General features: G+C 42.0%; 1 protein-coding gene across 14 annotated transcripts in view; it reads right to left on the reverse strand.

Moving 5' to 3' along the window:
• gramd1bb (GRAM domain containing 1Bb) overlaps positions 1-26,157 on the reverse strand; it is a 114,204-nt gene that overhangs the window by 3,968 nt on the left and 84,079 nt on the right. For 7 of the 14 annotated variants that reach the window (XM_076892330.1, XM_076892338.1, XM_076892336.1 and 4 more), the window contains 19 exons: positions 18,226-18,436; positions 16,430-16,450; positions 14,864-14,887; positions 13,142-13,162; positions 12,420-12,443; positions 7,108-7,192; positions 6,517-6,620; positions 6,335-6,430; positions 5,489-5,569; positions 5,231-5,346; positions 4,085-4,244; positions 3,572-3,761; positions 3,313-3,456; positions 3,081-3,199; positions 2,849-2,991; positions 2,587-2,690; positions 1,586-1,880; positions 714-821; positions 304-424 (listed from right to left, as the gene is read on the reverse strand). In XM_076892330.1, coding sequence (XP_076748445.1) covers positions 304-424; positions 714-821; positions 1,586-1,880; positions 2,587-2,690; positions 2,849-2,991; positions 3,081-3,199; positions 3,313-3,456; positions 3,572-3,761; positions 4,085-4,244; positions 5,231-5,346; positions 5,489-5,569; positions 6,335-6,430; positions 6,517-6,620; positions 7,108-7,192; positions 12,420-12,443; positions 13,142-13,162; positions 14,864-14,887; positions 16,430-16,450; positions 18,226-18,436 — 2,167 coding nt within the window. Of the gene's footprint in view, positions 1-303; positions 425-713; positions 822-1,585; positions 1,881-2,586; positions 2,691-2,848; positions 2,992-3,080; positions 3,200-3,312; positions 3,457-3,571; positions 3,762-4,084; positions 4,245-5,230; positions 5,347-5,488; positions 5,570-6,334; positions 6,431-6,516; positions 6,621-7,107; positions 7,193-12,419; positions 12,444-13,141; positions 13,163-14,863; positions 14,888-16,429; positions 16,451-18,225; positions 18,437-23,775; positions 24,044-24,294; positions 24,611-26,157 lie in introns of those variants that run through there. The other 7 variants (XM_076892342.1, XM_076892337.1, XM_076892332.1 and 4 more) reach the window with 7 other exon arrangements.

A 26,157-nucleotide genomic window follows, 5' to 3' on the forward strand; every position in this document is an offset into this window, starting at 1 on the left:
TAATAACAGGCGAAAAAGTTATTCAAACTTTTGGTCGCAATAGCATAAATGAAAATCAAGCTAGTTAGCAAATGTAAGCTTTGGTCAGAGTTGAATGTATTTATGAGAACACGTACAATCTCTTCTGGCAGAAATAATATTAAAATTACACTAATATTAAAAATGAAACTATTAAAAATATTGAAACACATAAATAAAAGTAAAACTACATTTTCAGAATTATTATTTATCTTATTTAATTTAAATAATGTTAATTATATTATTATTTACTATCTGCTGTAAAAAAAGAAACTTTTTCTATACCTGGTCCAGCAGCACTACGGATGACTTGATAATCTCCCTCCACTTTTGCAGCTCAGCATCGTGGTACCGCTGCTGTGCCTCCAGGAGTTGGGCCCACTCCATCTGCGTCTGAGGCAGTTTACTTGGAAAAACACACACACAGATAAACACACACAGCAACCTAAGGGTGCAGGCACTGAAGCATTATTTCCATTTTAAGGGACTGCTAACAATCAGTAAGCAAGCGTGGAGATTTCCTGTTCAAGGCAATATGGATGCAGTTTACTTGACGGATGTGTGTGCCTGTCTGGAATTGTATTACAGTGTTTGGGTATCTTTAATGTGTTTAACAGAAAGTTCTGTGTAAAGAGTAATGAAAAAAACAGTGCAATAAACCGTGTGTACACATGGATCTGTTGGGGTGTGTTTACCTTTCATGAAACCGCAGACCTTGCCAGGTTGTTAAGGACTGCGCAGAGTACTCCAGCATCCACAGTTTGTAGAAAAGCATCATGTTGAGGAACACAAGCAGGACCAGGCTGGAGGAGGGCAAAGAGACAGAAATGAAGAAAGAGAGTCAACAAATGAGGGCTCAGCTTCACTTTGAAATCATTCATAATGCCTCTAATGAGCTGGTATGAGCACTCTGATGTATACTGAAAGTACACTTTGACTGTGGGATGGTTTTCAATAAATACTGAATACAGACGGATGACAAATGTAATGATTAAATGAATCTCTGTTATGCTTTGGGGGCATTTTGCTCACATAGTTTGGATCTACTTGCAAACTTTATCCTCTCTGCCAGGATAAAGGACACGAGGGCGTCGCTAAATAGTTTGATACACACACGTGGGAACAAAGCTGTTTTTAGAGTAATGAGAGTTCAACATCACTGAACGCCTACAGGAAACTTTGGACTGTGCATCAGTCAGTCAGTCACTCTCCACCGACATTGAGACATTAAATAAAAGAGCAAACTTGCTAAGGAACGCTAAAGCCAATCGGCCGACATATAGTGGCCCAGTACCTTACTAAGACAGTTTGTTAGTTTTTCTATAATTTGTAATCTGTCTATATATCAGAGAACATATATGTGTACCTGAGACAGATCCTATGGATGGCAATGAAAGAAGAGGAGAAAGGAGTTATACTCAAAAGAACAATAATGACATATTTCTAAGGAAATTAAAATAAGTCATGTCAGCATGTGTCAAATGTACATTTACATCCTGATGGACAACTGTGCAGCCATCCTCACAGGAATGACGTGTGCACGTGCGTGCTCTGATGAGCTGCTTACACAAAGCTGATGATGAGCAGCAGTTTGGAGACGCTGTACAGAGCGAAGCCTCCGGGCAGGTGTTCTGGACTCTGGTGTCTCGTTTGCGTGGAGCCGGCCACGTGTTTGATCCTCTGGATCACTTCCTCATCTGTCGGCGTGGTAACGGGGCTGAGGGCCTCATCCAGATGCTGGCTGCGCATGTGGGGAAGCGGCCTCTTCTTGCGCCTCACCGTGGAGTTCTTCACCACTTTTGCCTTTGGAGACAGCTGGTGAGTCTCCATGAGTATCTCCTCCAGCTTGGACAGCTCCAACTCTGAGAGAGGAAAAACACACCTGTTACATATAAATATATATAACACCCATGCACTTTCAGCTTGTTGAAAACATCCACATGCTCTTGTTCTCTCTTTAAGCATTAAGCAATGATTAGATTAAGTCTATCGTTGCCATTATTTCTCCCCTTGAATGGGGGGAGTATGTAATCGGTTCCATTTCTTTGTCTGTCTGTTTGTCTCTTTGCTGCAGTCCAGTGTCCAAAGATATCATTGTGAAAGTTTTGTGTGATGGTAGATACCAATAACAGCTTCAGCTGATTTAATTAAGGTATAACTTGGGTCAAGATCACATCAAATGTTAAAATCAGTAAAAAAAAACTATATTACCCACAATTTTTATGGAGTTCACAACAATATACCAGGCCTTGGAGGACGGGTACCATGTTGGCTGAGCATTTGAGTTTGACCTTCATTGTTAGCGCCCAAGATCATATCGAGCATAACACCCCCTTTTTTGAAAAAATACGATGCTCTACGAGCTCACAGTGACGCCATAACAGGCTGATGTCATCATATTCTAATAAAAACAAGCTGACGTCAGCATGTTGTAATAAAAGCATCATAAATAAAGGTTTTAGTTTAGCCCTTGCTCTTCGAGTTGCGCTCTCTGAGTCTTCTTGTTAAGAAAACCACATGACTGATGTGACCAATCGAAACAGCCAACCAAACAATCATGGAGTTTACCAAGATGGCGGAAGTTTTCTTCAAGCCCACTCCAGAAGTTCTTCTCTATGAAGCCTTTTACCAGCCCCCATGGCTGTTTCCTGTAACGCAGCTCTGTTGATATCCTAGGAGAAGAGGATGACTGTATTCATACACAGGTTCTGTCTTTGCAATAAAATGCTAAATAAATTGAGATAAACCATGAAAAGAAACACTTAAAAATAATTTAAACACGGGGAAAGATGGTCCAAAAATAATTATGTCACGAAGTCTTATGACTCACCGTAACCGACACTTGTTCTTGGCCACCCTCGTGAGCATGTAGCGGTTGAGAGTGTAGAAGTAGTCATGATAGGGGACGTCGTGTGTGATGACCTCAGCATCAATGATGTAACACTCACTCTCCTGACTGGCTTTGTATAGAGTCTGATACAATCAACAAAATGTAGTTTAAGTGTCTCATAAAGCACAGCAGAGCTTAAATAATTAAACATGTTTCTACTTGACATGACTACCTGTGTCTCAGTGACTGTGGCTGTTTTGGGAGCCAGGGGGTTGGACAGAGAGATGGTGTACATGATTTCTCTGGTCTGGTTCCCATCTTCCTCCTTCTTCCATGGATGGTACACTATATCTGAAAAGCAAATGTTCGAATTGAATAAAGCCTGTCTTTTTAGCTTGCACTCTTTCCAAGGAGCTCAGACGTGACTCGACTGAATCACGTGCAGGAACATCAGGCGTACCGACCTGAGAATCGCCTCTGCTCCATGAAATCACTCATGAACTGAGACTCCGTGAAAAGGATGTCATACAGCTTGTCCACACTGAACTTGTAGATCTCATTGATATGCTGCCTGCCATTGAGATCCTCATGGAAGGCTTGTACCTCTCCTACGTGGCAAAGAAACACACATAACAAATAAAGAAAATACATTTCTTATGTTCTGGTTTTAAATTATATGAATAGTCGTCCTGTTAGCAAAGACCGTCCGCTCTCTGCAATTACCCTCGTCGTGTGTTTCTGAAGAATCACTGAGCTCAGTGGGGATGTCTTCATTGTCATTGAAGTCCAGTGACGGTGATGGGACAGGACCAGCAGGCCCACTGGTCTCATTCTTTTCCTCCACCACCAGAGGGACAGCCAGCAGATCACCATCTGGCAGGCAGTCTGCATATTCCTCAGCTGGGAGGTCAAACTGCGGAAAAACAATATGGTGAAGTTATTCAGAGATTCTGAGGTTTGCATGTGATTTGATTAAAATTTTTGTGATTTGTTTTTTTTAAATACTGAAAAACCTGAAAAAACTGCACAAAAATACTGAATGGAGCAATAATGATACAAATTAAAACTCTTATATGCAAAGTAAAATGTTATTTCCTTTTTAAAAACGTGAAAAATGTCAAAAGGTAGAATAAACACTGAAATAAAAAAATAGAAAGGAATTGTCTGCCAATGATTTCATGTTTTAGGCTTTACGTGGTTAAAAACAGAGTATAGAGCATAACTGCAACAACTTACTGTGATGGTATCGTGGTTGCCAGGGGTGGGGATGGTGCTGTTTGGGATGAGCTTCTTTTGTACAGGAGGAGGGCTCCCTTCAGGCTTGGCTTCTACGTTGTTCTTGGACAAGTTATCATTGTTGATCTCATTCTCCTCATTGGGAATCTCCTCACTGAACCTGAAGGCAATGGAGAAACGTGACAGCCCCAGACTTTACTGCAGCTGTAGAGACGTCTGCGATAATAGAATAGCTAAGTTACAAATATATGAGTTTCTGCCTGTAGTCTGGATGTAAGCAGTAAATGTGAATTTCTCTGATTGTAGACAGCAATGGATTTACAACAGATGGCAAGAGATTTCTAATTTCTGCTTATCTGTCACAGGTAATTCCCGTGTTATCAGAGGCTGCTGACTTGACCCCGTTCAATCACAAACTGATAGCAGAGTGAGTCCTTTTTATTGACATTTTATTGTCAACTTGACACACCCAGATGGCTACTGATTGCGAGCATGACCTTGTCACTGTCTATGAATCAACCACTGCAAAGGCAGCATGGTTTGTGGTTTTATGTAGGAATGTTTTTCACGCTGGCCAATCAAAGGAACTAGCTAACATGAGGGGAGTGCTATTGTTTCTGTATGTTTATATTATGTCACATGTTTGTGTCATGTCACACCGTCACGGGTTCATGTGCTTCTATGTTGCAGAGGTAGGTGATGAGTTCTCGAATGAACGACTTGTTCAAATACATTTTTTGGCTCTTCTGAGCACAGTGAGCCAAGTGCCATTTATTTACATTATGTCATAAGGAACACAGACACCTCCACCCAAAACTGATGAGCTCAACACAAAAAGATCGAGATCGATAACTAGCACTAGGGGAGAAACATGTAAACTTGATTTTGAGGCAAACTGTCTCTTATGTGTATGTAGACATGTTCGCAACAAAGCCTTTAGCCTTCACTGTGAGTGCATTGTAGAATAAAAGCATTCAAACCGTGACTGTATTAATAGTACATCGGCACAGAAAATACTCAGTATTTACTGGCTCTGGCTCATGTTGGCCGGAATAATTATTTTCTAATTTGGGAAATTAGGCAACCAAATGACAATATTTATAGTGGTAGCCATAGTAACTGATGCAGCACCATAGCCAGACATACCCCATGGTGTTAAAGTCATCATCGGGAGGAACGTAGTCCTCGTCGTCACTGGTCAGGCCGAGCTCGTTGCCATAGCACTGATGAACAAAGTGCCAGAGCTCTTTGGGGCACAGAGGCTGCAGAAGATCAACAAACCAGTTATAAGGAACGAAGAGAGTGAGGAGGGAACCATGCAGCAATTTGTTGTTGTCATCCCATGTGTGGCAAAAGAAAAAAAATATAGACCAAAGCATAAAGTCACAAATTGGATTTGCTGACCTTGTCGAGCAGCGCATTCTGCCACAGTCTAAACATCATCATGTACGTCCTGTCCCTGGCTCCGAACGAGGTGAAGAAGTGCTGCAGAGAATAAAACGCGATCTCGTATTAGCCGACATGGAACTAAAATAACACCATAAATAAAGGAATTTGCATCATGTACAAAGACATGCAAATAGAAAAAAAAGGGAAGAGAGTCAGTTCTGGGAGATTAAATAAGTGGGAACTAAAAAGTAACAAAATACAAAATGAAAGGGAGAAATAATTTTGTAAATTAGTTGAAATAAATGAAAATAAAAACTAAAGCACATATTTCTGACACATTTACGGGTGCCCTCCATAATGTTTGAGGAAAAAGACGCAATTTTGTAGTTTTGCTTCTGCACACCACCACCCCACAGTGGGCTGTAAATCAAACATTTAATGTGTGATTCTAATGCAGACTTTCAGCTTCAATTCAGATTTTTTTTCCCAAGAAAGTACAGGGACTAGAAAGTTACTGAAACCTCTTTAATTTGCAGCTTGTTTGCTTGTGTCATTTGCTTGCAGTTTTGCATTTAATAACTAAAAAAACGCCTCTGTTTCACTGAGATCAGATGACTGACTGGGCCATAGAAGAATATCCTGTTGTTTTTCCTTAAGAAACTCTTGGTTTGCACTCCTGGGGTGCTTTATCTCATCATCCATTTGTAGCTGTCTGATCAGTTTGGCAGTATTTGGCTGAATCTGAGCAGAGAGCACAGCTCTGTAAACTTCACACTTCATCTTTGTGCTTCTATCAGCAGCCACATCATCAATAAACACTGACATGTACACACTGAAAACAAAGTCTTGCGTATCCCTTACCTTCTCAGTGTCCGTGCAGACCTGGATGGCATTGGGAATGAGCCGGGCGGTCTTCTCCTTTGTCATTGAGCAGATGTCCTTTAGCCGCACCGTCAGCTTTAAACAAACACACAAATGTACACCATTACTTACACACACACACCCAATACTGCCAGAAAGAATGCACAGAAGTGCAGCAATACCAGCGTTTCCCAGCGGAAGATGTTGCTATAGAAACAGATCCAGTTCTCAGAGAGGTAGAGTCGTCCCTGCAGGAGGATGTCCCGCTGAAGAGCACAGGAGTAGTCTGCAACATGGATGAGTCATGAAATCAGACATGATGGAAAATGAGAAAAAAGACGGCACAGGAACTGCACCATGTAGCACAGAAACAACAACAACAAATAGGACACAAAACTGACCATTTCAGCAAGTTCGAGTCAAGTTCACATGCAGTTTGATTTAGTCGGAAGCATTTACAACAATGACTGTACTCATAGGAACACTGAGAAACTCTCAACAACAAATGAGCGAAACTTGTGTTCACATTACGTGTTCACATGAGTGCCCGAAAAGGAAAAGGTCTCCTCAAACGATGACACTAAGGCCTCTGAAGACCGTGGGATTTATTTTACTCAGTGACAAAAATCGACACATATTTACAGTCATGCCATGATGTCAGCCGGTGGGAATATCCCGTACTTGTCTGCTCCGGAAGGATTAATCATTTTCTAATTACTACCAAGCTGGCTGCACCCTGCCAGTACTCAGATGGCCTCAGCGTGTACACTCACCCACAATGAGTCTCTCTGTGTCAGGGAGCTGCTTGAAGAGTTTCCTAAAGTCCTCATTGCGCTGCTTGTATGTCGGGCTCAGCACCTGCAGTGACAGGCAGAGTCAGAAACCACACACACACAAACAAACACACACTCGCATCCTCATGCTCTGTTCACAAGTGTTGCCTCTGTCACACAGCCTGGGTTACTTGTTTCCACGAGCATGTGAGATAACCTTGTTAAAACCACCCACAGGTTTGATCGGTATGTCCGCTTTACTTTAATCATGCCGTGACTTTCATCCTGTGGGGGATTTTCACAGTTACTGCAAATGGAAATACAGAGTACGGCAAGCAGAGGTACGTAGCCCGAGATATCTGAAAGGACGCATCATAACCGATTTAAAGCGCAATACAAGGAAAGAATCAGCCCAGTGCAAATCATTCAAAACACATGCTGCCATGACTGGTATTTATGAGTCAGGATATCCTATTTGCATTACAGGGCGACATATTTCTGACAGTGAGGCTTTTGTTGGATCATCGATGAAATCTCAAGTGTAAACAAGCAGACAGTGTTGGCTTATTAGGATCAAACGGGAAGCATATTCTGTTTCATATGACCAGTATTTTTCTTTATGCTTGGCTTCAGCTGACTAGATTAGCCTGTGATATATCTCCAAATGTGTACCAGAGGGAAGGCGCTCACTGTCCGTGCCAGATGCTTTCCTTCAACAGGAAAACTTCAGGAAAACATAACAGCAACAAGAGTTAAGCAGAAAGAAAAGAAAATACATATTCCTTTTGATCGAGGCTCAAGGGAGAAGTCTAAAGCCAAAAAACTGAAAGTGTTCTTAAAAAAAATCATGCCGTTCTCTGCAGACATCATCATGTTTCCATTTTTTAAAACAACCCTAGAAACAACCTCCGCTGTTGACAAATGAAATCACTCACATAGTAACTGGACAATCATGCCAAACAACAGGCCTATGTGAGCTCAAGAAGATTTCAAATAGCAAAGACTCACAGCCAAACCACTTGTTTGAATTATTGGTGGGGATTTACCACAGAACTACGCTCACAGCAGCATGCACAGCACACAAAGTTCCCTAAAAAAGCCCTCTGGGCGATCCTCTGTTTTGCCGCTTCAAGGTTACATTTTCATTTTTCAACGCTTCTCCCCGTGATGTTTTCAGCTTACGAGCTGGGGTCGACTTACAGCAGGAATCTCCTCACTGTCCCACTCGGGGTCTTGAAGGTCTGAGGCAGCCCAGCCCCACTCCCAACCCCATTCCCCTCTAGCTGGACCCTGCAGAACCCACAATGCCAACGCCTCATCCAGCTCCAGCATGGCCTCCCAGTCAGACAGCGTACAGTCCTCATCCAGTTCCATATTCAGGGCGCCAGATCCTTTTTGCTGCCTGGATGGAAACAAGTTTTCCAAAAATGCGCCCCAGTGGGCTCGTCTCACAGCCGACTTGACTTGTCAGTTCGAGAAAAGTTGGGAAAATAAGAGAAGCCAGACAACGTGTGCAGCAGTTTGAAGCTGTAGTATCCGCGCTCCCCTCCTAATCTTGGGTGCTGCTCCCTTTCAACACTGAGCAGTGGACACAACGCACTCCAGCCACATGATTCCTGTCTCACTCTGTCTTTCTGTGCCTCTCTCTCGCTTCCTTTCATGCAGACAGGGAGAGGAGTTACGGCCGTTGCCCTCTAGTAACCCCAGCCAACAAGTCCTTTATTATCACGCCAGTAGCCTTTTCCTTTTTTCTGCTTACTCCTCCTCGTAAGTGTGCAAGCAGAGCATGAGTGTGTGTGTGTGTGTGTGTGTATTGCTGTCCAGGTCTGAGTGCCTGATAATTACTCTGTTTATGACCAGCAAAGAATGAGGCGAGTTTACTCTGCAGACTGGAGGATTAATATAAACAAAGATGTAGCTGTAGGGGAAAAAAGTAGGACTGAATAAAGGGAAAAAAAGCCAAAGTATGTGTTGAGTCCGTCTTACAGTCTGAGCGAGTGATTGAGTTATAGAGAACAGATGTGAGCATAACCTCCAGTTACCTCTGGCTGCAAAACAACACCATCAATCTTGAAAGGGACTGCACCGGGTCGCAAGCCAGGGTTTAAATAGCAGAGCGAGGAGAATGAATAAATACGCGCTCGATAATTCTTTGCTCTTGGGCTTTTAACGTTTATTTTATGAATGAAAGGCCGCTGGAATCCAAAGTACGAGTACTGAACGTGCTGAACGCCGGCGATTTCAAGAAACTGCAAGTATGGAGTGGTTCCTTCCTGCCTTGGTATTGAGGTCATTCATGCACTCCTGACACCTGATCCCCCTCTGCTACTTTCAGTGGGCGAGAAGGATGGAGAGCTTCTACTTCAGCAGCACTTAAAATCGATAGATTTTCTTAACAAAAAAAATGCTTCGGCGCTCAAAAACGTGGGCGCAGTTATGGAGGTCTGACTGGTGAGCAAAACAAAAAACAAACAGAGAGAAAAAAAAACAAAACACAAAACAAGTGTAACTGTGGCTTGGATTTTCATTGCTCTAAGCAAATTTATAAGTCATATTTGGGCACTGGAATCCAGCCACGAGTCCCATCTTTGCGTAAGTTGAGGAAGCAGAAAGAAAAATATCACAGGCTTCTTGGAAAACATGCCTTTACATCATGAGCATGAAACTTAATGAAGGTTCATCCCGTACTTGTGGTATTTCCGTGTATTCGTGTCGATTTTGTAGCTTTATAGCTTAAGGAAAGAAAGAGTTCATTGACTTGACTGTGACTTTGCATGCAGAGTTCAGGCGGCACAGTGACGCCTAGGACGAACGGGGTATAAAGTGGAACTACCAACACACAGCGTGTATCGATCTGGTTAACTATTAACATGCTGGACAAACAGTAGGGGATGGAGGAGACTGGTACTGCAAACCTGGGTGGGGTTTTATGCTGTGTACCGGAGGAGTGTGTTTATCCTATTAACAATAAACTCTCTATTTTACTACCGCTGTTGTTCATTTTATGGAAAGTTGGTCTCCATGCACTAAACTCATGCACTGTCTACTGTCCAGATATCTCTTATCTTGCTGTTTGTTGCTTGTTTTCTCTTTTCCTGCCAACTTCCTGGAGGCCACACATTTGTGTAGATGCAAAGCGAATAAGAAAACGCAGTTATGCTGCTCCTAAGAAAGTGAGGTGACCGTGCCTACCTCGTACGGGCTCGCGTTAGGAAAGGTGGATGTTTAGTCACTGTAGTTTCGAAGTCGTGGCCGATCGCTACTGCCACGTAGACGTGCACACACACACATGCACACAGTGTCTGACAAGCAGGCGCATAAATGCTACAACACCTACGTGTCAGAACCAAGTGAACTGAAAAAGGATCTGTTAGACACACGTTTCTCCGGCTGATTGAGCTTTAGTAAAAACACATGTGTGTAAAGATTAGTGTACAAGATGTCAGGAAGGTAGCCCCGATGCTGAGCAGTTAATTCAATTCACCATTATGAATCAGCTGTGATGGTGAATTTCACCCCGATTCAAATTGTCAGCGGGGTTTGAAGAGAACATTGTAATGCCAATTCTGAATATTCATATTAAGGGATTACTCCATAAACATTTCTTATTTTCAGGCTTTTCCTCCCTGTTTGAGGCTCGGAGACCTGAGGCCAGCTATCCTGTTGAAGTTGTCTCACATACACACTCTATGTAGTTTTAGTCTTGAGCCAACGCAACTTCGAAATAACAACAACGTGAACTTCTTACTCTTAAGAAGCTGACGAAGCTACAAAGACTGACTGGCTTGTTTGGGTGCAACTCTTAGCTTGATGTGCTTAATGTGAGTTAATGCTGGAAAGCTTCATCCCTGCATCACATGTGCTGATTTAAATTTGATGGCTCAAGTCTTCTCTGTATGTCAAAACAAAATACTATTTTTAACTTGTAAGCCACAGTAGATTTGTCTTTTGTGTCCATAGCATTTACTCATCACCAAACATTTCAGTCTTATTTAAAGACTAAATAATTTCCTTTCAACATCTGGGTGCTGTAAGCTAATGCATATATTTATATGCAGTATATGTGTGGACTGTTTTCAGCTGCAGAACTGATACAGACGGCAGGCTTGTAGTACAAAGGGACTCGAAGGAGCATGCATGTAAACAGTTGTGACCGTGTTCAGGGTAAAAACACGGCACGCAGTGCTTCCGCTGACAAAAATGCAGATCTGCAAGACAAAGGAACAAGAAAACGTGGCAATTAATGAGCAGGGTGGCTTCACTGTTAAGTTTGGCCTTTTACAGAGATTTGTTGACAGCAACATAATCTGGAGGTAAGGGCAGATTATCCTGCCATCTTGTACACGACAAGTTCACTGTGCTGGTAGCCGGCAGTATATCATCTGTAAGTATGACAGTGACATCTGTGAGAGATTATCAGTGCAGTCCAGTGGTTTGCAAACTATAATGTCTATTTTCTGGTAATTTTATTGAAATAAAACTAATAATAATAGCATCAGGAAACGCTCATGCGTCTGCCTCCTCTGCTTAAACTGTAATAATTTAAGTTAATGTGGCTCCTTCCCCTGTGGTGCCTCTATTCTCCACCAGGGGGCCCACCCCACAGTTTGAGAACCACAGGACGGCACTTACAGCAGTGATTATCACTTGTTACGGGTCTGTTCCAGATAGTAGGTCAGTAAAGGAAATGAAATGGGTTTATTACAGCTGAGTGCATTAGCGAAGTATTGAAAAGCTTTCAGAATCCTTTTTCATGTTTCAGCTATGTTTAGTTAGGGCCTTGTGTTTCTACTTGTTTTAATGCCAGACCAAGTGCCCGTGCTTATCAGGACGCAGGAAAGAGAGCTGGGCAGGAGGAAAACGTGCCACAACCTAAAGCACCATGCTTCATTCCCATGGCGCATTCAGAAGCCCTTGTGATGGTTTACTGAGCTGCTTAGTACAGTGAGGAACTCAGTGTGCTACCACCTGTTGCACGCCAGAAATAGAAATTCACTTGTGCTCACAGGTCCACGTGTAAAATGCAAACCCTTTGAACACTGTTACTGCTACGAAAGAATAATTGTGCTGTACGATTCTTCTACACTGTGTTGAAAACACAATATGGAAGATCTTGTTTTGAGCTTTATCATGACAGCACAGTGCTTTCTATTTCAGCGTGTCACTTGCTGGCGGTAGCAACGCTGAGTGCTGAGGGAAGGCAATGGAATGAGAAACAGGCAGGAGGGATATCAAAAAATCCCACCAGTCTGAGAGCAAGAGAGACAAGTCAAAGATAATCAGGGCTGGACAAAAATACAAGTCATGCTTACTCTCAGGATGTGTTGTCTTTCATGCTGGGGAGAGAGGGGCAGAGTGTACACACAGGGAATAAAAGAAAGGAAATAAACCAACAGAAGAAATAAAAGGAGCACAAAATGGGGGGGAAAAATCCAATAAAGACCCTTCTGTAGAAACTATGTTCTCACTTATTAGTGGTTAAATCCACTTAAACCCACACAGCTGGCAACCTTTTTGTTTAAAAAAAAAAGGGTTTAAAATATTTGTTAAGTGGATGTTCAGTGGCGATCTACAAAGAGAACCATGGTTAGGAAAATAGTGTTAGCACACCACCTTGTGGTGAAAACACAGAACTGCAACAATCTGCGTCGATTCTATACTGTGTGATACCAGTCAAATATGTGGGCATATTAGTCAAATCTTGCACTGCAGTGCTGAAGGATTGTTGTCTTGCTTGCTGCATCAAAGGCCCACTTGCTGCTATTTTAAGCCTCCTGCTAATCCCTTCCTGCAGGACCAGTAACGCACACTAGTGGTTCAGTGCTCCAGTAAACAAGGTCAAGGACAACAGACCTTTCAGCTCCTAAGCAGTGTTAGCAACTAAACCAACACTTTCAGGTGTCACAAACATGACATGAAGACACCCCAGCACACAAACACAAACACACGCGCGCACACACACACACACACACACACACACACACACACACACACACACACACAGACAGAAGGAGATAAAGAAGGCGTGACTTACGTTGTACCAGCTTTGGCTCTTCTGTGGAAAGAGAAAAAGAGGAAAAGCATTTAACTCCGTGGAACTAGTGAACAGTGCAGCAGGCTTGAAGGCTTATGCAGATACACACGATCAATCACCTTTTTAATAACCAGATCCATCAGATGTAAAACAACAATTTCTTAACAGCAGAATTCCCCACACTATTTAAATAATGTACTCTATCCTGAACATGGAAACGATGGAGGGTTAAATTATCTTCCAGTCCACTTACGTAAGCACCCAGACAGACATGTCTACTTATCAATCAAATATAGGACTTTTCCCCAAATCTTCCAAGGAAGACCTGCTTCCTGTGTTGGTGGAACTGAAAGTAATTTAATTCTAAAGCATGTTGCGTGCTGCATTCGCTGACTGGATATACTATGTTTGTATTTCAAAATACCTTTACAACAAGACGTACATCGATATGTCTTCAAAAATCATCACATTGCCTGCGTGGAGTTTATTTTTTAAAGAAAATGTGAAAATTAATTCACCTTTGTAGTTTAGTGATGATATTTAAATGAGCTGTAATGGGTGTGAAACGTGTCACTGGTGATTTTCTATAATTTGTTCTTTTGAGGTCTCTTCTTAGACAAACAATCACGTCTGTTGCGGTTTTACAGCAGCAGAGGGCAGCAGAGGTGCGGCCTAATAAGATTCACAATTCCATTCACATAAACACGCTTTCAACTCTAACAGTCTAAATGCAAAAAGTCCCACAGAGGGAACATGCAGGTGATCATTCAAAGGGGAGAACAAAGAAGAGGGAAGAAGACGGGGACTAAAGAGGAGAAAGTGCATCATACAGCATGTGTCTGGCAGCAGAGGGATGATTGACAAAGAAATATTATATTAATAAAAGAACAAAAAAAACCCCAAACTGACACAGTAAGTTAAATCTGATGTGAATAACAGACTTTGCGGATAATCCAGATTGAGTTTTGGCAAGAACACAGAAAAAAAAGTCGATGATGTTGATTGTGACGGTGTAGCTGAAGAGTGAGTCATATGTTTCGTATTACACTTTGACTTGGCAGCTTTAGAAATTGCCACAAAACACAAATCATGGACTGAATGAAGCCCTAAATATTGCAAAACTGTAATTTTAAAACACAGAAATATTTAGTTTGTTTGTTTTCTGTTCAACAGGGTTTGCTGCTTTTCTGGTGTGCGCAGCGTCAGCTAGCATTTAGCTGCAGAAGCGGGCTCAAGGCTGTGATGATAGCTGGGCCAATGTGCGCTACTCTGATCTGAAGGTGACAGAGAGAAATGACTCAGAGTCCACTGTCTGGACAAGGTGTGCATGTATGCATGTGCCACTGTGTTTGACTTCCTGTGACTACATAAGAGGAGGGGAAGATTTCTTGGTTTAAATTTTAGGACATATTGTTTTAAAGAAATAGTTTTGTGTCGGGGCAAAAGAATTGGCTCGAATAATAATATTTTGTCATTTACAGTGCTGACAATCACTACAGTGGAATCAGTCTTCTGATTAAGCCGGGCTGATTATTTAACATTTCAGAATGAAATCAGGATCCTTTCGCATTGAGTCAGAGGGTGGGGGCGCACTGGAAAGGACAAGAGGGACAGGAACTAGAAATCCATCTCTATATGATGGGTAAGTGGAGGCCTAAGGGACTCAATGGGAGGCAGAAGGGATTGTGAATGGGTCAAATGAAAACAAGAAGAAATGCTTACTTTAATCAGGTTTAGCCTGTCATACTGAAAGAAAATTAAAGAGAAACAAAAATGTCAACTAAAGCAATGAGCAACGTAAACACTGACAGGAATGGATACACTGATATCGTAAGCGCCTGTGGCTCAAGTACAACTCTGAAATAACACTGCCAATACCGATGTAACAGCGTCAGAGGGCTGACTGAGTGGTTAGGTTAGCCTCTCCATCTAGCTGGATATGTTACATTAGATGCCTGATTGATTATTATTATTACATCAGGACTGCCGTTTATGCCGTTTTGCATAGAGGCACGGCGCATACGTTTCTTCTACCAAATGCATCTTTGATTTGTGCATCATTAGGGTTGGGGCGATCGAGCTCACGTTGCTTGGACCTAATGCCATTGCTGAGGTCATGTGACCACTGCAGGCCACAGAGGCTCGTGTATATATGTATACATACACATATATTATATATATATCTATATATATGGGAGATATTGCAAAAGAGTTAGGGTGGGGGTGGAGAGGGTTCGAACTGTGGCACATAAAAGGAGAGTCATATGATCAATTAGGATCTATGTGTGTGCACTAAACTGATTGTGTGACTGCGCAGCAGCAAACAGAGCATCAGGAGGGCTCTCTTCACACCGACCTCCAATTTACTGACTCACTCTCCCATTTTTGCGTCTTTCTATTCATTTATGGTAAAAAAAAAATTTGCTTTTTAATCGCATCCTATAGCCTGAGTCACTGTATAGCCAAGCCATAAATTGAATGACTGACATGAAAAACACTGCGACAAGTAGCAAACTAGATGATGGGGCTACAGTATAGCTGATGCGCCAAAACGTGACCGCAGTCTGGAGAATTTTGGGGCCTGTGGTGCAAAAAAAAAAATTATTAATTAAATATAAAAAAAAAATAAGATAAATTTGTTTCATGTGATGACAGAAAGGCTGCTTAAATAAAGATCCGGTCCTGCTGCTCTGGACTAGGATGCTGGCAGTATTTTAAAGAGTTCATCCTTCTACAGCAAGGGAATTACAGTACACAGCATAACAGATATAAAGCACTCATTACCGCAGTGTAATAGCGAGATAAGTTTGTAAAGAGAGTTCCAGGACAAAGGCCCAAGCAGGGAACAGGAAGAGGAGGTGAGGAAGGAATTTGGACAATTATTTGCAATATTTATTTATCTATTTAGTGAATTTCTCTACATCTGAATAGGAAAAAAACAACAACAAATAATCCTGATGTGACATTTCTGTAGAAATTCATGTCATATAAAACCACCAGAAAGGGAAAGGAAGGAAAGAGGAAAAGGAAAGGAAGTGAGTAAGGTTGCGTAGGGTTATTGGTATTGCAAAAAACGTCCATCTGCTGTGATGAAGGGTGCAGATGGGGATCGCAACGGCTGCAGTGTGCACAAGGGGGCAAGCCGGGTTTCAGGGGGAAGCATTCGAAAAACAGGAATGTTGTTTTTTGGGGGGATTTTTCACAGTGTAGCTCACAAGACAGGAGGTGTTGCAGAGGGGAAGTGGGCACGGAAATATTAGAAGAACAGAAAAAAAGAGTAATGCTTACTTTGGAAAGACGCTTGTGAGACTAGCATGCAATCAGGAGAAGAACAAAGAACAAAAAAATCAGATAGAAAAATGAAACCCCAAAAACGAAACAAACTGCAAGAAGAAACAGCTGACAGTACCAACAGAAGAGCTGAACAGTCTTTATCAGATGGTATGTATTATCATTATGGCATGTAGCAGCAGCAGCAGCAGCGAAGAGAGAGACGGCGTGCACAGTGTGATGTGGAGAAATGAAAACGATCTCAAAAACCCAACGGAGATCAGCGGAGACGGATGAGGCAAAGGCAAAAAAGGAGATGGAGTGTGATGGCTTGCATCTTCTGTGAGAATACCTGACTTTCAAAGATTTAAATTCGCTTGTGACGAGAAATGCTGATGAGAACTCAGATAGATCCAAAAAAGAAAACGCTGCAACACTTGAAAGCTACACAGAGAACATGCTCAGCGCAAGAAATCCTAATCTCTGATTTGAAACCATTGTTTACATTTTACATTTGTCAATGTAAGTCATTTCCTGGATTAATTTTGTTGTTTAGCAAGCTAAAACAGGTACAATATAAAACTTTACTGATTCTTTAATCTTTTATTGTAAAATTAGTGAAAAAATGTGTGTTCAGGAGGAATAGAGAGAATAGTGTTATCTGTTCAGATTGGTTTTGGAGGGGTGGAGTGATAGTTACAGATCATCAGGCACCTACCAAGTCAATAACCGATCCTAACACGTGCGTCACTACACTAGAGAATAACTAAAGCCGGGCCAACACTGACGTGTTAGTGTAGCCACAGTTACACAGCTGGATCACAAGAGTTAAAATATCAACACGACTGTCAGAGAGTCAGGAGGACTAATTTAGAAGATGAAAAAATGTAATGCAACACATCAGGACTAAAATCACAGAGGCAATCCAAAGCATGGCAGGTAGTTGCTAACCTCATTTTGGTGCCCTCCTATTGATTTATGTCTGTTTCCTACACGATTATATTCTTGCTGAGTAAGCGTTCACGTTATAAAACCAAATCTTCTCCAGAGTCCTGAAATTCGTCTCCACCATCATACTGTATTTGAGCCAAAGTGGAAACAACAACGTAAAAATGCACTCAACTGTAATTATGTGTATGCTTAGGTTTGAGGTTAAAGACAACATATTGTCAAAGCAGGTAACACTTTATGCTAAAGATCATTGTTAAATGGTGAATAGATAGCTAATAAACAGCTTACTTATTTTGAACAAACACATTATATTACATTATAATTAATAATGTTTAATAATTGGTTAAAATAAGCAGCGTCCCTGATAATGATTGACGCCCAGTCAAATCAGTTAGTGTACAAACTAATAATAACTATAATTATCAAACATAATCAATGATAATTCCTTCACACTGAAATAATTTTTTACTACAGTTTAATTAATTCTCAATGAATAATTTATTACTGAGGATTATTACTAAGTGTTCCACTTAGGCCTTATCCTGCCCGTCGCACCTTTATCTTTGTCTGTGATATTGACACCTGGTGTCCCACTGAAGCAGCTCTGTGTGACGCAAAGTGTTGTCGAGGTGTACGGGGGCCTCTCTTCCTGCAGTTCTGAGTGTTTTGGGTGGAAAGGACACACAGCTCAAAAAGGGCTGAGCGATGCTGAGAGCTGGATCCTCTGTTTTATCCGTTTTTTAAAATATATTTTAATATGCCAGTGAAAGTGCACCGTGTTTCAGTCCGTATTGTATTTCCATCTGATCAGATTCCAGATGATGCATCGAGAAGATAAAAAGGCGAATCTCCCGTGTACTCACCTTTGAGTTCTTTCCCCCGCTTCGCGCCGACTGCACGGAGTACGTTCTCTGGACAACCTGCTCAGGCGTGGAGGGGGACTTGTCAGAGGAGTGGTCTGAACCCTTCTCCACCATGTTCTCACCCTCCTGGCTCTGTGGTGTGGGAGAGCGCGAGCGTTTACGCAGGACTGGTGAGCAGGCGGGCGTGCTCTTGTTTGAGTTACTGGCAGTGCTAAAAAAAAACAGAAACAAACAAAAAAAAGAGAGAAAAAGAAGAGAATTCATTCCAATGTGATTTACCCTCACAACAAATATTAAGACAAACTGCTCTGCATGACAGCGCTGACCTACAGGTCAGTGTGGACAGCAGCACAGCACGTACACTGTTTGCTCAGCCTTACATCACTTGAGGCTTAATAGGCTTGAAGCACCATGTGCTAACATGGCTAATAATGGCCAAGCTAATACGGGAACTCAAAAACAACAACAACAACAAAAGCAGCAATGACGAAACGAAATGGCGTAAGCTACATCCACATAGTTATTAAGAAATCTTTAGAAAAAATATCAAATTTGAATGATCCTCACTGTGATATTTCACTATTTCTGTTTTGCATGCAGTCCCAGACCTTAACTGTGCACAAGGTTCCTATCTGCTAGGCTCTGTGATCCAGAACTAGACTATCTCAAACATCTCTGGCTGAGTAAGGAGCCTTCTTCTCCTAATGACAGAAGCTAACAAAAGGCCCTGTAAGTGATCTGTGTGACAGTGTGCCTGCCAGGCCTGGTTACTTGACATGGCATTATGCAAGCCATTACGTCAGTCGATGGCTGCTGTTAGTGGTCATGAATTACTGATCTACCGTTACATTTGGGACTTGGAGCCTTGAATCATAGAGAGCGGTGATGACAGCTTCTGTCTGACTGTCAGATGCTGCTGTACCAATGGCTGCTTGATTTTAAAAGACAAGGACATCACAGAGCCTTCACATCTGTTGACTCACTAAGATAAATAATGCACGCCTCTGACATCAATACATATGATTACCTAAAGTTCAGTTCTTTCAGTCGATGATCATTTTAAGTATAGTGCACATTGTGTATTCCTTAGTGACGCCATTAAGAATACATTTAAGGGAAAGCTGTCCTTAAAAGACATTAATTGTTAAACATTTAGAATTTTAAGTATACATTAATTTCTGCCAACAGTAAAGGACCACCACATGAGATTTTAGTGCAGAGCTACAGTTTAGCTTTCTAATGAGTATTTTTATTGCCTCTCACGCTCCCTCTTGTGCTTTTTGGCGTTTCATATTAACTTCTGGCGTTGTACATGCCAAGATGCATGCTATTAAAGTTTGCAGCTTGCTGATCTGATATGCACCGTGCAGTACGATCTCTGTCTCAGCCAGAAGATTTGTAGTTAAGTGCATATACGACACACCTGGAAGTTGGGGGACAATCAAGCAAATACTTTGATTTTAGCACAGGCAACACCCAACCCATAACCTGCTGAATTTCCGAATAAAGGATGACATACTAGATTAAAATCAGAACAGACAATGAAATTATGACATTGGTTATTCAGAACGACACCTGTGCTGCTTTTCTTTAAAGGTGAATGGGTGGTTTTGTAAGGTTATACATTTTTTATGATGTAAGCAGATTCTTGTCTGGGCTACAAAACACTGTGGGAAACCCTGTGGGCAACTGCACATGATGATAGGAGGATGGAGAATGGCACAAACTGTGGCACATGGCCGTAAGTGGTGGGGGCGGCTGTTGTGTTCCGTGCTGCTGGTGGACGTGTAAACCAACATGAAGCACAAAGGTGTTCAATGAACGTCTTTTATGTTTGGTCAGATAGAACATTTGTGTTTTGGGGACTTCTGGGAAGACATGATGGGCAGATTTCTATTTTTTATTACTGGGTTGGACGCAAACCCTCTTACTTAAATTTGGCCCTTAAAACTGTACTATGTGCTGGGTCTTCTTCAGTGTGTTTGAATTCCAGAACAAAAATATAGATAAAATTAAATACAAGACCCTTTTATATACTAGTTCCTCACTAATGTATCGTATTTGATCCATGACAAATTTAAGACAGATTACCATCATACGTTTTATTGTAATAGGCTGTGACACATGGTGAATTCCCAACTAGTTCACCCAATTCTAGTATTTTCTCAACAATTCATGTGAAAGCATAAATAAATCATGACTGAAACCACGTGTGTAAGACCAAGTGATGCACAAAAATACAATTTAAGATGAGCATCCTGTGCACCATGTGCCCCTTGACTGGGACAGGTGACTTATAATCAGAACAGCTGTCACCAATTACACAAATATCAACCAGAAAAGGTGCAAGTAGCGCACTGTACCAAACCTTAGAAGAGCACAGGTACATCAAATAGATGTATTAACAATATATATCAAAATACAATAGCTACAGAACTGGAATCTCATGGCAAACCAAACCTGCACCAAGACAGTCCACACTCTGTCATGTGTCTGTGTTCTCAATGATCTCATAACTGCAGACAAACACATTTTTGTGCAAATAATACAGATAAAACATACTGTTTTCGTGTCTTTGCATCCAAACAGAGCATTTTACTGTAAGACATAAAATCTCAGTCTGCACATTTGTTTGTTTCTTTGTCCGCCAACTCCAACACCTACATCGCCAGGAGCTGAGCGATAAAACCTGGCGCACGGGTGCATCTTAGGCTCCTTTAAGTTCTTTTCCATATCAGATATTATGATATCACCATGTTGCCTAGGAACCACCTAGCAATGGGCAACTTATATGAGCTGCTTTCAGTACTGATGCACCTGCATCCTTTTATTTCATTATAAAGACATTTTATTTATGTCCACAAAACTTAATTTATACACCATCAGACACCTGATGGCTCCATTTAAAAATCTGCCAAATCCAACATAGGGAGCTACCCACTATGACAACCCCTTGTGAATAATTTGTATTACCCCATCAGGTTGCCTGGCAACCACCTAGCAATATGTAAAAATGACCCGTTTTTAGCATTTATGTGCCTGCGACATCTTATGCAAGCATCCTGTTGAATTAATTAAAAAATAAATAGCACAAATAGGCCAAAAATACTATAGCATGGGCATGTACTGGGTTCATGTCGTGTTATTTTGCATGTCACATCCTAGGCTGGTCACTCTCACTCTCACACTAGCAGGTCTGGACTAGTGCTGCAAGACTGGATGGAGTTCCCATCTGGTCCTATGAAGGTTAATTATACTAAAAGTCCAAATGCTTGGATACTACAATGTAGCTACAATGTAGCATCACCAAACAAAAATAGACAATACATAAAGATAATGGCTTCTATAAGGATTGCCTAAAGAGCATAATTCACGTGAATCCATGTTAAGTTTGAGAGATGTGGTGGGGTAACCAAAACTAGCAAATAGAAGAGATAACAAAAAAAGACGTGGCTCATCTCTTATAATGTCCCCGCATGCAAAACATGTACAGGGACCCCCACTTGTTGTTTTCAGTAATAGGAATGCACGAATCACCTCTCCCTTCCAGATACACGGCAGTAAACAATGGAAACACTGAATCCGTCATCAGCATATGAATGACTGAACCCAATCGGTCATTCACACAAGAGTTTGCTCTTTGAACCAGCGGGCTAAGTGTGGACAGAGTGAACATGCAGCCTTTGCTAGCCTGGAGAAGAGTGGACAAAAGCATCAGTCGCAACTGCTTTGTTCTTCACTCCCTCATGAAACACAACACTGAGACACAAAGCGAGGACCTGTCACAGCATTATCACTGGATGCTAGTATGTAGTGTGATTAATGTCAAACACAGAGTTCGGCAGTAGATTAATAGACAAGGCTCTTACAGTTATGACGTCATATGAAAATGCCGTATGTAACAGACATGACAAACACTGCAAACTTATATGCACTATTGGTTGTATTGGAGCTAAAATAGGGCAAGAGTCCCTACTGGGTCATAGGGTGGCAATGATAAAGTGGCCTGAAGGCTGCTGTGTACACTTATATTCAGTGACATATATACAGTATACACACAGAGAGAACTTCAAGAAATTTATCAGTTTAAAAAAAAACCCCAAAAACATATCACTTGAAGCATTGCCTACTACAAAGCTCAAACACAGCTCTACTTTGAATGAAGATCGCTATAGCAACAGTGGACAGGATGGCTTAAATATTCAATGTGTGTGGCTAAATATACTCAAGTTCTGCAGTCAGAGAAGCCGTCTGAGCCGAAAATACAGCAGGATGGTGATGTGACAGACAATACCTCACAACCCATCTGGGCACCGTCATTGTACATTTCATGATTAAGCAAGTGTTTGTGTCTTCAAACAAACAGCTGTCATTTAAACATTGATTATTCACATTGCATCTGAGAAAACTTGAAGGTACAAACACAACTTGGCCCCGGAAATGTTTGGATTTCGCCTCTGTATCCCAGCAAATGGAGTTGAAATGAACTGAGATCCAAGGGAAGCGCAGAGGCTCGGCTTTAATTCAAGAGACCTGATAAACTGTTACATTAATTGTTGAATAATTGCAGACTTTTTTTAATGCTCAGACTCTTTTAAATGCAAATGAAAAACTCAAAACGTATTTTGTTTATTTCATTAAGCAGATAAGAGATCTGAAGATGTCTTATCTGCAGTTGCAGTTGTCAATGCAATGTTTCAATGCAATGTACATGAAGTAAATGGAGACTAGGATGCCTTATTCCTGTGCTTTTGTTGTTTCTGAGCAGTAGCTTGGACTGAGTCGAGCTAAGACTTGATGATACAACGAGATGAGTAACAAGATTTTTGTTGTCCAGTTTTAAAGTTTTGCCTAGTTACATAAAAAAAACCCCAGAGAACTGACTTCAAGGTGTTAATCACACAGGATCTTGACGTGCCAGCCATTCACAATAGGTCAAGTTCTTGTGCTCATAGTGAAAGAAAAAAGAAAAGAAAAGAAAGAGAAACAAGCTCGCTGTTTGCACCACTTTGTTACAGTCTTTTCTTTAAATAAGCTCTAAAGCCCTAAATCCAACCGGCTCAAGCTGTCCAAACGCTCAACTTCACAATAGAGCAGAGTTCCGGGCCTTTCCATGGGCCCCACTTGTTTTCACAGTTTTGCTGACCCTGGAAAATACCCATCTGGCATTGGTCCTTCAGCTCTGCTTGCTCCCAAAGGACCATGAGGAGCACCACGCTCGCTAGCAACCACTGCACATGCGCTCCCAGGAATGCGCGCATTGAGCACACAGGAGCAGAAGTAAACATGGGCATGCGCGTGGACGCACAGTATGTATGCCCACTAATCACACCAGGCACGTCACAGCTCGCTTTGTCTTGCCGAAACTGATACAAATAGTGACATCGCACACACAATCTACAAAACAATACAAAATAAACCACTTTGGTATTTAAATGCACCTGTGAAATGCACAGATTACATAACCAAAACCATTCTACCCCACCCATCCCTTTTTCCCCCTGCATATGCACAGTGACACTAACGCATGCATCACAGAATCCACCATACCCCTGATGAAAGACACGGCCCCTCAGCACCTCCTCACAGCAGCCCTCAAGGCAGCGACAGCCCTCGCTGGCCACCGTCACACACTCAAACACCACCATGTCCTCGCAGGCAGCTCCCAGTGATGAGCTGTTCACCCAGTGGATCATCCCACAAACTGCACACTGCACTTCTTTTCTCTCTCCGTGCAAAAGAAAAGGTAGCTGGAGAAAAACAAGGTGAGAGTGAGAGAGACAGAGAAAAAAAAATGGAAGGAGGAGGCTGGGTGATTTCCTTCAGCAGGCTTAGAGCCACTGATCTTCCCCAGCCAGCTCTGATCTCCTAATAACCAGCTTACGTTGCCCTTAACACCACCTGCCAAAGAAGACGCATTGGTGGTCTGAGATGCAGCTCTCATCCTCCTAGGATTTTCCTTCTAAATAGAACGTGTTGATCCAAGCAGGGAAACTCATCATTATGCCGGCTCCGTGTCAGTCTGTCTGAATGCAGGCAGGTATGCAGGCAGTTGTTCCCAGAACTAACCTGCTTGTAGCCATGTAGGGAGCCACTCCGCAGCGCTCAGCCCCTTTCAATCAGCTTCATTCACGCAGCGGGAGCCTTAGATGAGGAACAGGAAGAAGGAGAGAGGAGGTGGATGAAGGGTGGGGGGGAGAGGAAAGAGGGATGAGGGATAAAGGGGAGGAGGGTGGACGAGTTCCGGAGCATGCCAGGAGGATGAGAGGTAAAGAAGGAGGAAGCAGACGCAGCAGAGCGAGCTAAAGGAAACATATTTTGTTCCCAACAGATGGAGAGAAGCCACCGAAGCCAGGATATCAGACCTCGTTCTTCTCTTTCTATCATGCGCTCGCCTCTCCTTTGTCAGATACGGGCTGATAAGCTCCCGTTCTCTCTTAGCAAGCTGCACTTTTCCGTTCCCCCTTTTTCTTCCTCTGCTCTCTCAGCCATTGGATCATCTGTCTGCTTATTGCCTCTCCTAGTATCCAAGCGAGGCTCTTCCTCTTGCGATCGCTGCTGCTGGGTCACAGAATTTCAGGGCTGCAGGCTGACAATAGATAGAAGAGAATGTGCGAGGCAGGCTAGAGCGAGAGCGGGTGAGAGACAGAGACGGAGCTAATGAGGAAAGAGATGGCTTTCACTTTGCATTCCATCTCTGCCCAGCGCCGGTGCACTGAGCCTGCTTCTTCCTCAATTATTCATGTGTTTCATGAATCGGAGGGGCTGACATCACCGGCATTCAGGTCACTTTACACTGGAAGCTCCTTCGAAATCGCATAATGAGCCACCCATTTCTCAGTGGTAAACACATTTCATGTTTCACACCCACACACATGCACAAAGCCACGGTGTTTTTTTTCTAATACTAGAAGTAACCCAAATTCATATATTTCAAAAAAATCATAGCTGCTGACGCTCCCTGTATGTGTCCAACAAATATTTAGGATTAACCTGCGATTCATCTGTGGAACTTTCACTCCATAGCTCCTAAAGCATTCTGTGTTTCCACTTTGTCTCATGGTCAAATGAATAAATAAAGATTAAAATAAGAAGCTGTATCATTGCTATCCATTTTAATGCAGATATACAAGCAGTTCACTTTGCATTGTAACACACATGTGCGACGCCTGTCATTAGTCATTCCTGCTGTAGTGGAGAGTGCTTCCTGAACTTGATCTCACCTCTGATTGTTTTGCATTTTAAAGCAAAGAGTGCAGCAATAATCAAACATGCCCCTGAATATAAAAGGCATCGCTGATTTAAACTTCACATGAACTTACAGTACTTTCCCCCGAAGCAGTGAAAGCACATTATTTTTGCAGACAGTTACATTATACTTTAATGATGTTTCATTAATGCATGCTCAAGCTCTAATTACAGAATATAAAGGTGCATAGTTTTACAAATTTGGTATTTTATACATGGGCATTTGAGTCATAACGGTAAAAACACAAGATTACAAAAACAGATTGGCCTCTTATGGAGTTCACATGGCACAGCAGGAGAAGTGGATGTGTAAATAACAAAATAAACCATCCCTAAATCCCATTAAACTGATCACAGTGATGACTCATAGTCACACTAGTTCCATTTTCATACGGCCATTTTGCTACAGGGTGCTGCAGCATTCCTGTTTATCTCATGTGTTCATGTGTAGAAGGGCTCAGTCCCCTCCCTTCACCCAAGTCTGATGCTTCCAGGATCTAAGCTCACAAACTAGTCACAGGTTTCATAGACGTCACGACCTGCTCGAAATTTTAAAGCCTGTTTCTGTTATTTTTGTTGCATTTAGTTTTTATAGCAATGTTAAACTAATGTTGGTGCTTCCTACCTCTGCTTAGCATTAAATACTATCAATACTGGACTTTCTTTTCCAGTTTCTAGTTTTTT

Source organism: Maylandia zebra, linkage group LG14 (assembly GCF_041146795.1).
Source record: "Maylandia zebra isolate NMK-2024a linkage group LG14, Mzebra_GT3a, whole genome shotgun sequence".
Classification (NCBI taxonomy): Eukaryota; Metazoa; Chordata; class Actinopteri; order Cichliformes; family Cichlidae; genus Maylandia; species Maylandia zebra.